The sequence below is a fragment of the Epinephelus lanceolatus genome, chromosome 9 (genome assembly GCF_041903045.1).
Source record: "Epinephelus lanceolatus isolate andai-2023 chromosome 9, ASM4190304v1, whole genome shotgun sequence".
NCBI classification, from domain to species: Eukaryota; Metazoa; Chordata; class Actinopteri; order Perciformes; family Serranidae; genus Epinephelus; species Epinephelus lanceolatus.
The window spans coordinates 5,996,493-6,012,338 of NC_135742.1; the positions used below are offsets into that span (position 1 = coordinate 5,996,493).

Sequence of the window (15,846 nt, forward strand, 5' to 3'; positions counted from 1 at the left end):
TCCTCTGAGAAACCTTGAGGAACACTAGAAATCAACCACCCAGGGTTCACTGATACATCTGCTGCCCTCTTTGACATGTGCACAGCAGAAGTCAGCAGAAACATGAATGTTTGTTCCACTTCATTTCCACATGTGTTTATTGTAAACCCAATAAAATGTGAACGAGACAAAAGATAAAGGGGTAAAGCTGACTGCACCAAGACACGCTCATGCAAGACTTCAAAGCTCAATAGAATAATCTAATCCTGGTATTTTAATTGTTCATATTCACATACACTTTGTGTCGTGGTGTTTTTAGCTGCAACATGTCTTGCAAGACATGAGGGCAAATCTCTTTCTGTGCTCTTCCGTCATTATATTTGCTTTGAATTAGAACTTGTAAAGACTCCTAGTTTTACACGTTTGAATAAATATCTGCACTTACTTCTCTTTTCAGTGGAGATGGTAAAGTCCTCGCCTTCAGTCCCTCCCAGTTGAAGCCGTTAAACCACCTTCAGACACATTATGGAGCAGATAAAAACATGTCTGTAAGTAAATCTGACTCAGCCAGCACAAACACACATAGGAGAAATATTTAAAATTGAAGCCTGACAGCAGGACTGTCCCTGACCAACGTCCCGCTCAAACGTTACTGTGTTTGAGGAACCTTTGTGAACATTTGCCTTGACCTCTGGTTCCTGGGGCTGAAAGGAGGCCCAGTATGATGAGTAAGAGCCGTTATCAGTTTAAAGGCCTGAGGTCAACAACACATTTAACTAAAGACTATTTTGAGATCGGTAGAGATGCACAATACCGATAACCGATAATTCCACATTCTTGTATTTTAAAAAGAAGTTCTTAACTTATGTAACTGTAATAATAAGGGTGTTGTGTTTCCCATACGTTAATTTCTTTTATAAATACCTGCCACAATATCAACACTGACCCGCCAAAGGGGCGTCCAATAGCTCAATGGGTAGAGCGGGTGTCCCATTTGCGAAGGCAATGTCCTTTCAATTGTTGGATTCTAGCTCGCGGCCCTTTGCCCAGCAGTAGTAGCAGTAGTTTAGTCCATAAGGACTTGGCTTGAGAACCCGACGGTCCCTGGTTCAAGCATGGAAAGCGGACTGGTAGCTGGAGAAGCGCCAGTTCGCCTCCTGGGCACTTTCTAAGATTTAGATTTTCCAATTCTTGTTTTTTTTAGTATTTAAAATGGGTAAAGTCAGATTTTATTGTAGAGCTGCACGCAGCCTATGGATTCATGTATTAATGAGTTTACTGACATCACACGGTGGTGACCGCTCATTGACGGGTTTACTGAGTCGAGCAGTTTCGCTTTTGATGTGGTTTGATGGGACCTTTATGGGCTTGGTGTTGGATGTTAGCTAGAGCTAGAAGGCAACTACACTGGCAGATGGCCAACTGACAATTGGCAACTAAGGCAGTGGTTCTGGGGATGGTACCTCAGCGCTGCATCAGACCCCCTCGTACAATTGTGTTGTTTGCCTCTAAAACTGTGTAAAACTTCCATACTGGTGTTTGGCTCTCCAGTTAACATGCTGTCATCCTTTTCATTATGAAAGGGGATTTACAAAGGGTCCATTTTCAGTGACCTAAAATGCAGTTTTCATGTAACCTGGAAATCCAGATGCCCCGCCCCTAGCAAATTTGAATTTGTTCTGCATGGGCTGAATCTTGGCGGGCGTAACATGAAGAGGACAGTGCTGCTCCGTAGGAGTCGCAAAGTAAACAGCCAAGATGGCAGCTGCCGAAGGACTGCGTCCATTTAATTTAGCTTTGGAAAAAACGCTAAGCCAACTACACTTATCTTACATTTTTGCCGTTTTGCCGACGGGATATGGCAAAAGCATAATATATCAGTTAGCCCCACTGGTCCGCAAACAAATGGGGCTTAGTGCAATGAATACGTCACCTTGTTTTTTGCTCTGATTGGCTATCTTGCTATCCAATTGCATGCGGCGGCATTTGAAATACCTCAGTTAGTGCCACCCCTTGGGTAGGAAGGGTGTATCGGTGAGGGCCGGACTCAAAATCTTTCTAGATTTGAGTCTGGATTTCCAGGCTAGTTTTCAAGTGGAAGAAAAGCCAAAATGCATTGAAAAGGCTGTTTTAGGAGACGACCTCTACCTCACCTGGTAGAGTGCACGCCCCATATAGACTGAGTCCACAGTGGGGGCGACCACAGTTCAAGTCTGACCACTGGCCCTTTGCTGCATGTCATTCCTTCTCATTTGACTATGCTGTGCGCTCACCCACCGCTCTTGTACAGTGTGTTCAGTCATTATCTAATTGCTGAGGTCATAAACCGCTGGCCCACGTTCATAATGTTCAATCAGCTCTAATAGCTTGGTTAATCTCCCCACTGAGATCAGCTACAGAATAAATCAGACCTTCTTACCTGTGCTTCTTGATATCAATTATTCCATTTTTCAGGTTGCCCAGTCGCTCTGAGGGATTTCTCCTGTAAAGCAGATCAAGGTTTGAAGTTACTGTTTTGTCCCAAAGACAGTGTCTTCTTCTGTAACTTTGCTTGCTTTGTTTGAATACTGAAAATCAGTATGTACAATGCCATTTTGTTGTTCTGATGGATTGTTCAGATTCTGTTCTGAGAAATGTGGCTAAAAGTGGTGAATTGGAGGATTTTCAAGCTATTTTTTTTAACGTTCTACTGGTGTACCTGCACAGCTTGCGTATGAGGTCCTCGGGTCTCTTGGTTATCTTCTTGGGGAAGTCCATCTTCTCGATGCCTTTCAAGATGAAAGTGTACGTCATCATCTGGTCACTCCCTGAGAACGGAGGACTGTGGAGTGGAGGAAAAAAAGACACATATTTATGGCTGAGGTCAGTTGGAGTGAAGCTTCTTCAGCAGCACTCCGTTCAAGTTAGCTATCAATGATTACTGCCAATCAGGAAGGAGACTGAAGTGATAGCCAGAGGGAGGATGATTATTAGGTGCATTACTGGAAGCAGACATGACCACACGCACTGACCTGCCAGTAAGGAGCTCAAACACGAGGATGCCCAGAGACCAGAAGTCCACACTGAAGTTGTGGCCTTTGTTGAGGATGATCTCAGGGGCCACGTACTCCGGTGTCCCGCAGAAGGTCCACGTCTTTTGGCCGCATCTGATCTTCTTGGCAAAACCAAAGTCAACCTGAGAAGGCAGAGTCAATCAATTAACTTTTATTTCCCAAAAAAATACCCTAAGGGTGGACACTACAAGTGAATAGGCTAAAACTTTTAACTAATATATTCTAACAGACCACTCACAATTATTTTTTGTATTACTTCCTTGATTATCAACCAGTTGTACACTGCAAATTTGTGACTAGACCACCGAGTCACAACAGACAAAACCAACAAAGATCTAAGAAGAATTTGAAGAGAAACATCTGCCAGCTGTTTCCCAGACCAGAGTATGTTCAGTCGCTCACCAGTTTGATGTATCCCTCAGCATCCAGCATGAGATTCTCAGGCTTCAGGTCTCTGTAGAGGACACCCTTGCGGTGGAGGTAATCGAAAGCCTCTGTAACGCAGCCAACGCAGAACTTGGCAGTGGGCTCATCAAAACTCCCCCTAAAGATGAGAAAGCTTCATTTAAACTTTTTGCTGACAAGTGGGGTCGAACCCTACGCTGTTCAGGAGGCGGTGAAGCAGAAAAAGTGGTCTCATTACACAGATGCACCTGAACACAGTTACAGGCAGTGATTTATGACAACTGGACCTGCGAGTCCCTCATTAAATGGTAACCTAACAGTAATACTGTCACTGTACGCTGCAAGCCAGTAAGAAAATGACAATGCTGGGGAATGGATGGTGTTTTAGAGACAGCGAGCTAAATGTTTTTGTGAGGTTTTCAAAATTCACTCCTACCTGTCTCTGAGCAGACTCCAGATCTCTCCACCCAGACAGGCCTCCAGCAGCATGTACACGTACTTGTTGTCCCTAAACGTGCGATACAGTCTGGAGGAAGAGGAGCACAGGCAGGTTGCACTTCAGAATAACAGGTCTGACCTTCATGTAAACATAAACATTAACATTGATCATGGACTTTCCACGTCCAGATACGACGTGCAAGGTAGGTACTCTGGGTGCGTCGGTTGCTCACCTTGCACATCCTACCTGGACGTGGAAAGTCGATGATCAAAGGTCAATATGTGACAAGGTCGGAGTGAGAATGTGTTGGACAGACATGGAAGTTTTAATTCCAAAACAATAGATGCTTATATTCACTCTGCCCCAGATCAAGTGGTATGCCTCCCCTTCAACAATTCAGAAATTTCGAGACATTTTTTAGCCCTTGAATATCAAATACTTAATCGAAGATGTTTTAAGGCTTTTAAAAGTCCAGTGTGTACGATTTAGGGGGACTAAAACATACATTTAATGTCATATAGAGGTGAGGATTGGAGATTGCAACCAGCTGAAACTTCTCCTGGTTAGAATTCCTTCAGTGCTCAGGAGGTTCTTACCGGTAGTAGAATTATCCACAGAGGTCTCATGCTCTCCAAAACAAACAGACCAAAACATTGCGCAGGCACAAAATGAGGCCTGAGAGAGGCGTACGCCACTTCCTACACAAAAGTTGTGATCTGTAAAAACAGGCTTGATGGGAGAAAGTTTGGCTCATGCTCATTTTGGAGATGGGGAACTGGTGAGGCAGATGGTGAGGTGGAAGCCTGATTATAGAAATTGTTGTATATTTTTTGGCGCACGCTATCTTTGGCTTTTGTCCGTACAAACTTTTTTAGTATAGATCATACGCATTGTTTTATAAATGAGACTCCAAGTGATTAGAATTGGTAGAAACACTGAATAAAGCAGTTTCATGTTAGCGTTAGCGCTTCTCCAAGCTGTTTTGCATGTCGCAGACCGTCCGCTAGCCCAGCACCTGCTAATGTGCGCTTATCTTTTTGTCTGATAACTTCAGATGTTAAGGAGCTTTTTACTGGGAGCTGAATTATCTACAGAGGTCTCTTCCTCTCCAAAACAAAACAAACAAAAAAAAATCACACAAAAAAAGCAGTTTCATGAACTTTCATGAACAAAAAAAACGGTGTGTACGAATGCTGCTTGTCGCAAAGCGGCTGCTAACTACTGTGGCTGACGTGAAAACGTGAATGGCCTTGTCTAGAGCCAGTGTTTGGTTTGTCCATTCTGGGCTACTGTAGAAACATGGTGGTGTAACATGGTGGACTCCATGGACAAGGACCCGCTCCTTATGTACAGTACAGGCCAAAAGTTTGGACACACCTTTTCATTCAATGTGTTTTCTTTATTTTCATGACTATTTACATTGTAGATTCTCACTGAAGGCATCAAAACTATGAATGAACACATGTGGAGTTATGTACTTAACAAAAAAAGGTGAAATAACTGAAAACATGTTTTATATTCTAGTTTCTTCAAAATAGCCACCCTTTGCTCTGATTACTGCTTTGCACACTCTTGGCATTCTCTCCATGAGCTTCAAGAGGTAGTCACCTGAAATGGTTTCCACTTCACAGGTGTGCCTTATCAGGGTTAATTAGTGGAATTTCTTGCTTTATCAATGGGGTTGGGACCATCAGTTGTGTTGTGCAGAAGTCAGGTTAATACACAGCCGACAGCCCTATTGTACAACTGTTAAAATTCATATTATGGCAAGAACCAATCAGCTAACTAAAGAAAAACGAGTGGCCATCATTACTTTAAGAAATGAAGGTCAGTCAGCCCGGAAAATTGCAAAAACTTTAAATGTGTCCCCAAGTGGAGTCGCAAAAACCATCAAGCGCTACAACGAAACTGGCACACATGAGGACCGACCCAGGAAAGGAAGACCAAGAGTCACCTCTGCTTCTGAGGATAAGTTCATCCGAGTCACCAGCCTCAGAAATCGCAAGTTAACAGCAGCTCAGATCAGAGACCAGATGAATGCCACACAGAGTTCTAGCAGCAGACCCATCTCTAGAACAACTGTTAAGAGGAGACTGCGCCAATCAGGCCTTCATGGTCAAATAGCTGCTAGGAAACCACTGCTAAGGAGAGGCAACAAGCAGAAGAGATTTGTTTGGGCCAAGAAACACAAGGAATGGACATTAGACCAGTGGAAATCTGTGCTTTGGTCTGATGAGTCCAAATTTGAGATCTTTGGTTCCAACCGCCGTGTCTTTGTGAGACGCAGAAAAGGTGAACGGATGGATTCCACATGCCTGGTTCCCACTGTGAAGCATGGAGGAGGAGGTGTGATGGTGTGGGTGTGTTTTGCTGGTGACACTGTTGGGGATTTATTCAAAATTGAAGGCACACTGAACCAGCATGGCTACCACAGCATCCTGCAGCGACATGCCATCCCATCCGGTTTGCGTTTAGTTGGACGATCATTTATTTTTCAACAGGACAATGACCCCAAACACACCTCCAGGCTGTGTAAGGGCTATTTGACCAAGAAGGAGAGTGATGGAGTGCTGTGGCAGATGACCTGGCCTCCACAGTCACCGGACCTGAACCCAATCGAGATGGTTTGGGGTGAGCTGGACCGCAGAGTGAAGGCAAAGGGGCCAACAAGTGCTAAACACCTCTGGGAACTCCTTCAAGACTGTTGGGAAACCATTTCAGGTGACTACCTCTTGAAGCTCATGGAGAGAATGCCAAGAGTGTGCAAAGCAGTAATCAGAGCAAAGGGTGGCTATTTTGAAGAAACTAGAATATAAAACATGTTTTCAGTTATTTCACCTTTTTTTGTTAAGTACATAACTCCCCATGTGTTCATTCATAGTTTTGATGCCTTCAGTGAGAATCTACAATGTAAATAGTCATGAAAATAAAGAAAACGCATTGAATGAGAAGGTGTGCCCAAACTTTTGGCCTGTACTGTAGATATAAACGGCTCATTCTAAGGTAACAAAACCGCAATGATTCTTGCTTTCAGGTGATTATAACTAAAGAAAACATACTTGTTATATTCCATTTCTGCCAATAAACCCCACACACTGAACCTTTAAGGATCCACGGAGATCCTGTTAATCATTTACGATCAGCATGTTCCTGTTACAATTATATAATTAGTGGTCTCACTGGTTATTAAATATTTAGGGTGCAGTTTTTTTCACTAATCTCTTTCTATGTAATTTAATTATCAGTGAAAATTAGTAGAAATTAAGAAAGTAGTCACATTTAATAATCACTTGCCTAAAGAGTCCACATTAGTTTTATTTAGTTAAAAAAAAACAGCTTAACTCTGGCTTGATTTCTTGCTCTTAAACAGTAAACTGATAAACTGCATATATAAAGCAGCAGCGAGAGATCATAACCAGTAACCAGGGCGCTTAAATGAATCAATACAGCCTCAGTGGTTATTATTGCACTGCGCTATAATATATTTAAAGACATTACTGCTCAAATTATTGCTTCATTTGTGAACTAATGTGACTTTAATTGACCCTTGTGGTAATACTGTCAGAGTAAATTGCTAATAGCAGCCCAGGAGGACATACAGAGAGTCAATATCACGCTCAGAGACACTTGAGACAGCAGAGCGGACGTTAACTGCTCCACCACACTGTCACCCAACATACTCCTGAATCTTAGATCACATTACATCAGTCTTGGAAACAGATTAGAAATATGAAGAGATGATAATAAAAACATATGAAAAAGGTAAAATAAACACATGGGGTGTATGAAGAGGAGGTCAACAGGAGGAGTGTTTCAGGAGGTGAAGAATGGCTTTAATATCTGCGTCTCTTCCGCTGCGTACGGTGAAATTGGATCATCGTAATCTCACGAAAAGAAAAGCTGCCGCTGCAATGTTTCATAACAAATAACTACATTTTGGTCACAGACATCTTAATATCCCCTGCCATTCTACCCCATTGAGAAGATGTAATCTGCTCGAGGCCTCGACTGTGATCTCATCAAAAACTAATAAGCACCGCACTGTTTTCTCAGACTAATGGAGCAGAGCTTCATCATAGGATAAAAAATGGAAATGGGTTCAGACGCTGAGCAGGAGGACTGACTTGACAACGAACGGCGAGCGAGCCTCAGCGAGGATCTTCCTCTCCGAGTGGATGTGCTCCTCCTGCCTGTTGTCCACCACGTGCTTCTTCTTGATGACTTTAAGGGCAAAGGTGATGTCCTGGCCCTGCACCTTCACCTGCAGGTGGAAATAACAGGGTGGGATGTCACAAGATGGACAACAGACTTGGCAATATTCTGCATGGCAAGTATTGTTTTTTTAATTATATAAATTATTAATATTGCAAAATTAAATTAAACTTTTGGTGGCCTACTAGAATAATAAAATTTTCTGCAATAAAATTATTTAAGTGAGATAAAAAGACTGAAAACTTTATCTTATTAGCTGAAACAGACAGTGACAAAGTTCTTCCTTTATTTGCAGTTGAAAAAAGAAATAAATCACAATATATCGCAATATAAGTTATGGCAATACTTTAGCATATTGCAAAACATTTTACAGCAAAAAAATAATATATTGGCAAATAAAAAAATAATATATTGGCATATATATATATATATATATATATATATATATATATATATATATATATATATATATATATATATAATTTTTTTTAAAAAATTATTTATTTATTTTTTGTAAGGCAGCTCCTGTTTTCAGCAACGTTAAATCACTCTTTTTCTCAATGGAGTCTGGCATTAAAGACGATATAATGGCTTCATTTCCCTATTAGAAATCACTGTCTGACAGTACGATAAAGGGGTGAAAATATTCTACATGTATTAGGGCTGGGTGCTATCACGACTATGTACGATATATCGATATATTTTCAAGCAGGATATAAATTTACACAACACTGTTAATATCGATATAGGGTCAAGTTGCGTTACATGACACATACCAGTGTTTATCTCTCCTCTGTCACACTCCACACAGCTCCGCCCCTCTCACTGACTCAAGTTCTCCAGCAGCACTTTTTAGAGCTGTAACATGATGTGCACCTCCGCAGAAATGTAACTACATGTCACAGTGACGCAGACCTCCTGTCTGTTTCTGTCAGCTGAAACCATTTCCCTCAGTGGAAACTTTTATTTCCACTTTCCACAGATAAGAAACAATAAATTGTGAAGACAGTAAAGCTTCCACAAAAATAGCATTTTAGGTCTTGTGTGTGATTTATCCTGGCTTCATATGAGCAGAGGAAATTTCCACTAGTTGCTAGGCTAATTTATACAATGTAAAATGCCATAGACTTGTGCTAATAACATTAGCATGTTGTATTTGTGTGGAAAATGTGTCCAGCAAAAGACAAGGGCTTTGTCTGTGAATGCTGCGAGTTATAGTGTAGCTGATTTCTGTACTTAATGTTTAAAAAGCTGCTATTAAGCCATGTTTAATGTGTGTTTTTAATCAACTAAAATTTACGGCACTTCACAGAAACTCCACTGATGACTACTGTTTTGGAGGTGTAACTGTTATTTTCAAACAGGGGAATAAAATCCCTGTCTCTGCATTTTATTTTGCAACTGAAAACATGTAGCCCAGTTCCTAGAAAATACTGACATATTCATTTTTGTCCGTATCGCCCAGCCCTAAAATAAAGCGTACACTTATACTGTCACAGACTTTTTTTAAGGTGGGTCTTTTTTATGTAGCTACAATACTTTTTGTTGCTAACCCTGTCCACAGCAGTATATTGCTTAGCTCCTGTAGTGGTACCAACTGACATCCTCTGTAGGTAACTATGTGACTATAAATAAGTACCTCATACAACCTGACTTCAAAAGATCTGAACTAATCCTTTAATATGGTTGTATGATTGGCAGTTTGTCAGTTTGTTAGTTGTAGACGACATGAATAATCAATGATAATTTGTTTCTTCGGGTCTCACCAGTTCTACTCGTCCAAACCCGCCGACCCCGAGAGTAGCGATGACCTCCAGGTGGTCAAAGGGTCTGGATGAAGGAAACGCTGACACCATTTCCTTCAGCTGGATGACGTCTGGGGACAGCGGCTGGCTCTGGTGACGTGACACCGACCTCCTGGACGGAGACAGAGGGAGAACAAGTTATGTTTATATTTCCACTCTAAGTGAAATGTTTATGGTTCAAAAATGAGTTTTGTTTGGACCCACGTTTCATTCTGACCAAACTTTTTTTTTTTTCCATCAGCTTCTCATTCACTCTTCCATCCTGAGCACACGGCGCTGCACCTACCTGGCATGTCTCTTCTTGTCGTCACGATCAAGTGTTGCCACGTAGCCTTGGAGGTACTTCTGCAGCTCATTGAAGGTGCCCACTGTCTGATCAAATGTCCTAGAAAAACAACAACCTACATCAACCGTGCAACCACTGGAATGTTGGCTGATAGGCTTCATAACCCCGACTTTGATTTTACTGACGTGGAAGAAATCAGAGCGAGGAAAAAGATTTCTCCCACACTGCTGACAGCAGCTGATAGATACTGAAATACCCCCTTGTATGTTTCCTACGGAAGATCTAATTATGTTGTGTAGATCACATTAGACTGCAGGGTAATCAGTGGACATATCAGGACTGGCATTTTCAGATGGCGTTCACAGATTTGTCAAAACTGATTATGGAAGAAAACTCAGAGTTTCATGATGATAATTCAGGCAACAAAACTTTGTTTAGTAATAACTAAGCTCAGAAAAGCAGCCCGGCGTCACAGGTCACCACTCAAAACATTTGTAGCTTTAATTTTCTCAGACTTTTCGTCATAAATTCAAATATTTCCAACAACCTCCTGTTACTAAGGGAACAATATTCTGTGTGTGTCCACAAAACTTCACTTCAAATGTCAGCATACTCACTCTCTGTCGATGACGAGGCACTCCACCCCGTTCTCATCAGCGATGATATTAGCTGACCTGACATCATCACTGAAAGAGACAGATAAATCATCACACACATAAACACACATTTTTCTGACTCCTCTCACTGTTTGGATGATTTTAGGATAAGGTGGGCATTTTGTTTTTAAAGCTGCGATAGGCAGTTTTATTTTGGCGTCACTGAGCAGAGATCCCATAAAAAACTTTATTGTAATTCAAGTGGTCTGAGAGAAAACTAAACTTCTGCACCTCCTCTTGGCTCTGTTTTTAGACTTTAGAGAATCTAGCCTGCAACAGAAGGCTTTGGCTGATCACAGGTTTAGTCAAAGAGAGGGCGTTCCCATTGGCTGTTCTACAAATGCAGATGCGTGTGCACGTCCCTTTGGTGAAAACCCTGATTTAATGACAGTGAATTCTACAAAGAAAGTTGCCATTCAGGCATTGACAACAACTGCAAGGCAGCCCAAAAAAATGGAAGAGGGACTTATCAAAAAGAAAGTCTATAAGAATGTCTGACTATAAATGAAATAAAACCTGTGTCAATACCGGCAAAATGTTTCAGAGATGGAGAGAAAATGCTAATAGTTTAGCTGTCTGCTAACCAGAGAAAAAGGCTCACAACTGCTGGTAGTCAAAATTTCAAGTTTATGTAGCTAACGTTAGCGAGAGCCTCATATCGCTAACTTGTTACACTGCCTGTTCAAGGCGGGAATATCCTGCAGTTATTCTGCCTTGCAGTTCTGTATAAAAGGTGCAAAATGGGGGACAGAATGTCTCACCTCTGAACGGGGAACAGAAGTAATAACGGCGCTGAATCGATGTCTGTATAAACGAGAAAGCCAGCAGGACGGGATCATGAGCGAAACAGGTGTAATGTTTTGACGACGTGTTTTGCGTGTGACCCACCTCTGGAGATTTAAAAAGTAGCTTGTAGCAGTTAGCAGCTAACTCAAAGACAAAGAACAGCTGCTGAAAATGTCCACAAACTGGGAAAACAATGAGGTCCTGGAGCTCCTTACCCTCCGAGCAGAGGACGAGATCAGCGGCCATATAACAGAGACGTTAAATGATTTTTGTTGCCACGTTATGCCATTGTTATTATTCATAAAGTGCTGCCGAGGCATACGTTATATGTCACACTTGAAGCTGACGCTGTTGTGTTACACGTCACGCCCGTCACACCTCTTCTCTTCTGCAATGCTGGCATGCTATTTAAAGTTACACACTGGAGCAGAATATTGCGGCTATTGAGTGGCTGTGTAAAATGCAAAGGCAGCATAAAGAAGGGAGTTTGTAGCGTCCATATAGCGCCATCTCTGTGTAAAAAGGGCTATAGTGTGTCGTCTGTATCACTCCGCGCTGCTACAGACCAACTCATCAGGAGGAGAGTGGGCAGCAGATCCAGAGACTGACCCCCAATCAGCAGCTGCAGCAACCAGAATTCGGCCAGTGCAAACCCCACCTCCAGGGGCAGGGATAGCCCTGAATTCTCGCTGGATCAGCAAACTTTCTGTTGCTGCTGTTACACAAGTTTGACCCATCCCTGGGCAGTTTGTGCTGGCCGAATTCAAGCTCCCAGAGCCACTGAATGAGATGCACCCAACTCTTTAATTAAGTAAGAATACATTCTGTAACTCAATGTATGGGAGACACTGAGTTACTGTATGAAGCGTGTGCATATGCCTGTGGTCGTCTGGTGGGAGGGGCTTAGGACAGAGAGGCGAGAGCTGCAGGAGGAGGGTGTGTTTTCACATTCTGCCAGGTTCTTTTTTTATTTATCTTTTCTAGATTTCTGCCTATCCCAGCTTTAAAGTGCATCAAGGACGAACTGTGCAGAACAGTCACAGCTGTGCTTCCTCTAAAAGAATCAATATATAGAACATTTTGTATTAAAAAACTACATTAAATAGAATTAAACAGTGATAAATCACAGGTCAGGATTACAGCAGATTACATGTAATGAGATTACATGTATATAAATACAGCACAAGCCTGATATTGTTAAGTTTTTCCTTATCTGAAGCACTGGCCTAAGGACAGAGGGTGTCCTGTGGTTTCTTTAGGTCATAAATGTGTGATTTTTGTTTAGTATAAATAAATAAACATGACTTGTTTCCTTCCACCCAAAAAACTGACGGCAGGAGCAGAATGAAAAGCTGTTCTGTGGTGGTTTGTTTTTACCTGATAAGTGCTTTCTCTCCAAAGTAGTCTCCCCTCTGCAGCGTGTTGATGATCTGTGGTACCTTGTGGGCCTCGGTGCTTTGGGTCACCTTCACCTGCACAACACAAACAGCTGAATCCTTAAAGCACATTTCACTTTTTCACATCGCCATCTCCAGATCACTGCTGCAGCTTTTACAGGTGCTTTCAGTTTTCTCCAAATGTTTCTACATGCATTGTAAAAAATGAGAACCCTAAGAAATTAGAATAATTGACATATTTAGTTATGATAATTGGAACACGATGGCTACGAGGGATTAAGTGGCGTTAATGTACTCTGTTTTCCTGACGTGCTGTCAAAATAGACACATTCACTGTAAGAGGGTTTTAATCAGCTGCCTGTGTTTGCTCTGCTGGTTGTTCTGCTTCCTGTAGAGCAGCAGCTTTCAACAAGCGTTACTCCAGCAGTCTGGATGTTTTGAAAGTTCTTCTTAATTTGTGAGGCTCTAAAAACCAGTGGCCCACCCCGGTCGAGGTCAAACATCCCACTCGTGGCACCATTCTGCCAAAGAAATGCCGCAATGACATCAGAGCAGTAACGGCCGTGGTGTGTTTTAGCTAAGTGTCCTGTTTGACCTCAGTGACCTTCGCTTCCCCTGTTTTTCCTGGTGGCAGCACTCTCAGAGTTTATTCCCTCCCTGGTCAGGGGGTATGGAGGGGAGGGGGCTAGTAGAGCCATTTCCTGTATTAGCCCCCTTTCTCCCAAACAACATGTGTTCCTCTCTGGTTTGGTTAGCTTAGCGCAGAGGAGCTGCTGTCTCACATCAGCTCATAATGGCATTTTGAAAGTCCCCTGTGGACGGCTCTGGCCCCTCTCCATCTCCCCTTGCTCCCTGGTGTCAGGTTGCTGACTTATCAGACAGACGGGCGGGTGAGTCATGGTCCCACACCTCCCAGTCTTACATTCAGTTTGACCAGCATTTTGTTTTGTTGGACTACTGGCAAAACTGGTCTGTTACTGAAAGATAATCTCCTCATTTTGTGTGTTTTTTATCTTGTCTTGTGGCCTTTATTTATATTTGTCATGATATCCTTCAAGAGATGATTCTAGGTGACCATTAGGGTCTGATACAAGTTGATTAATTAACTCCAAATCACGAGTCAATTAATCAGTGAGTTCCAAATTGCCACAGGGATTCTCTGCCACTGAACTGCAGATGACACACCTGCTATATTCACTGTCGTATTCAGTTTTGTTCACATTCGTGGAAACCAAATTGATGGGGAAGAAGACAAATGAAAGCAGGAGCAGTGTCCTGCAAGATTTTGGAACACTGGAGGGATTTCTGTAGCCATTCAACGCTCATGCTCACTGATGAGAAAATCCTTTGCAGCAATCATATCGGTGCAGTATAGAGACGTCACACTGTATTGTCTGACCGAAGCACTGGAGGATTTATTTTATTGTTGTAAGAACAGGATTAGGGCTCGTGTCTCCATTAATGAGTGTCATTGTTGAGGAGTGAAACCGTGTCAGAAATCTCTGCAGTGCAGCCCATCTGTAACATGTCAGCATAACCAGTGAGAGTAAGGGCAAAAAAGCTGAATTTTCCAGTATCTGTATTTGCACATAATGTTGTGCAATTAAAGGGATAGTGCACCCAAAAATTTAAATTCAGCCATTATCTACTCACCCATATGCCGAGGGAGGCTCAGGTTAAGTTTTAGAGTCCTCACATCCCTTGCAGAGATCCAAGGGGGAGTGGGTACCCACACAACTCCACCTAATGGAGGCTGACGGCACCCCAGATTCAAACATCCAAAAACACATAATTGAAACTACAAAATATCTCCATACTGCTCGTCCGTAGTGATCCAAGTGTCCTGAAGCCCCGACATAAAAAGTTGTTTGGAAAAACATCACTTGAACTTTGTTTTTAGCCTCATTGTAGCCTGTAGCTCTAACTGCCTCTCTGTAGACTGCACTCACGTGAGACCAGCGAAAGCACGTGAACACACATGAACCCATGTCTCACGGTCTTGCGCAAGCGTGCACACGTGAGCAGTCAGAGCTACAGGCTACAATGAGGCTAAAAACAGAGTTCAAATGACGTTTTTCCAAACAACTTTTTATGTCGGGGCTTCAGGACACTTGGATCACTACAGACGAGCAGTATGGAGATACTTTGTGGTTTCAATTATGTGTTTTTGGACGTTTGAATCTGGGGTGCCGTCAGCCTCCATTAGGTGGAGTTGTGTTGCTACCTCCTCTCCCCTTGGATCTCTGCAAGTGTTGTGAGGACTCTAAAACTTCACCTGAGCCTCCCTCGGCATATGGGTGAATAGATAATGGCTGAATTTTCATTTTTGGGTGCACTATCCCTTTAATGTTTTTTAGCCATGGAAAAAAAACTAGAGATAGAAGAGTGGCTTTAGGGATAGAAATATCAGTCTGTCCATCACTTTAAGACTGAAATACGTCAGCAGTTACTGGATGGATGGATGGACATGAAGTTTTGCATAGACATTCATGGCTCCCACAGAATGAATCCCAATGATTCTGGTGATAACCCAACTTTTCATCTCACGCCACCATAAAGTTCACATTTGCCATAGACTGTATTTAAAAAGATGGACAACTTGTCTCCAATTCCTCCCACTGTACAAAAATTATGCCAAAATATCCCAGGTACCAGCCCGGTCACCAGAAAAAAATCTTGGCTTTGTACATTTCTGCAAATGATGAATATGTTACATTTGCATGTTTCATACGTATCCTATTAATGTGTCTAAAGTGATGTAGTATATGAGCTGACTGTGTCATCTTGAGGTGAAGGGGTGGGGAGATAGCATATCACCTATGCGAGAT

General features: G+C 42.3%; 1 protein-coding gene across 1 annotated transcript in view; it reads right to left on the bottom strand.

Annotated features, from left to right (window-relative positions):
* Positions 1-15,846, bottom strand: part of prkg2 (protein kinase cGMP-dependent 2) — a 51,096-nt gene that overhangs the window by 4,382 nt on the left and 30,868 nt on the right. Inside the window, exons 8-18 of the mRNA XM_033620170.2 lie at positions 12,999-13,093; positions 10,797-10,865; positions 10,180-10,278; positions 9,855-10,005; positions 8,001-8,137; positions 3,874-3,963; positions 3,435-3,576; positions 2,991-3,154; positions 2,678-2,800; positions 2,399-2,461; positions 425-491 (exon numbers count right to left, since the gene is read on the bottom strand). Of these exons, the coding sequence (XP_033476061.1) occupies positions 425-491; positions 2,399-2,461; positions 2,678-2,800; positions 2,991-3,154; positions 3,435-3,576; positions 3,874-3,963; positions 8,001-8,137; positions 9,855-10,005; positions 10,180-10,278; positions 10,797-10,865; positions 12,999-13,093 (1,200 nt within the window). The remainder of the gene's footprint in view (positions 1-424; positions 492-2,398; positions 2,462-2,677; positions 2,801-2,990; positions 3,155-3,434; positions 3,577-3,873; positions 3,964-8,000; positions 8,138-9,854; positions 10,006-10,179; positions 10,279-10,796; positions 10,866-12,998; positions 13,094-15,846) is intronic.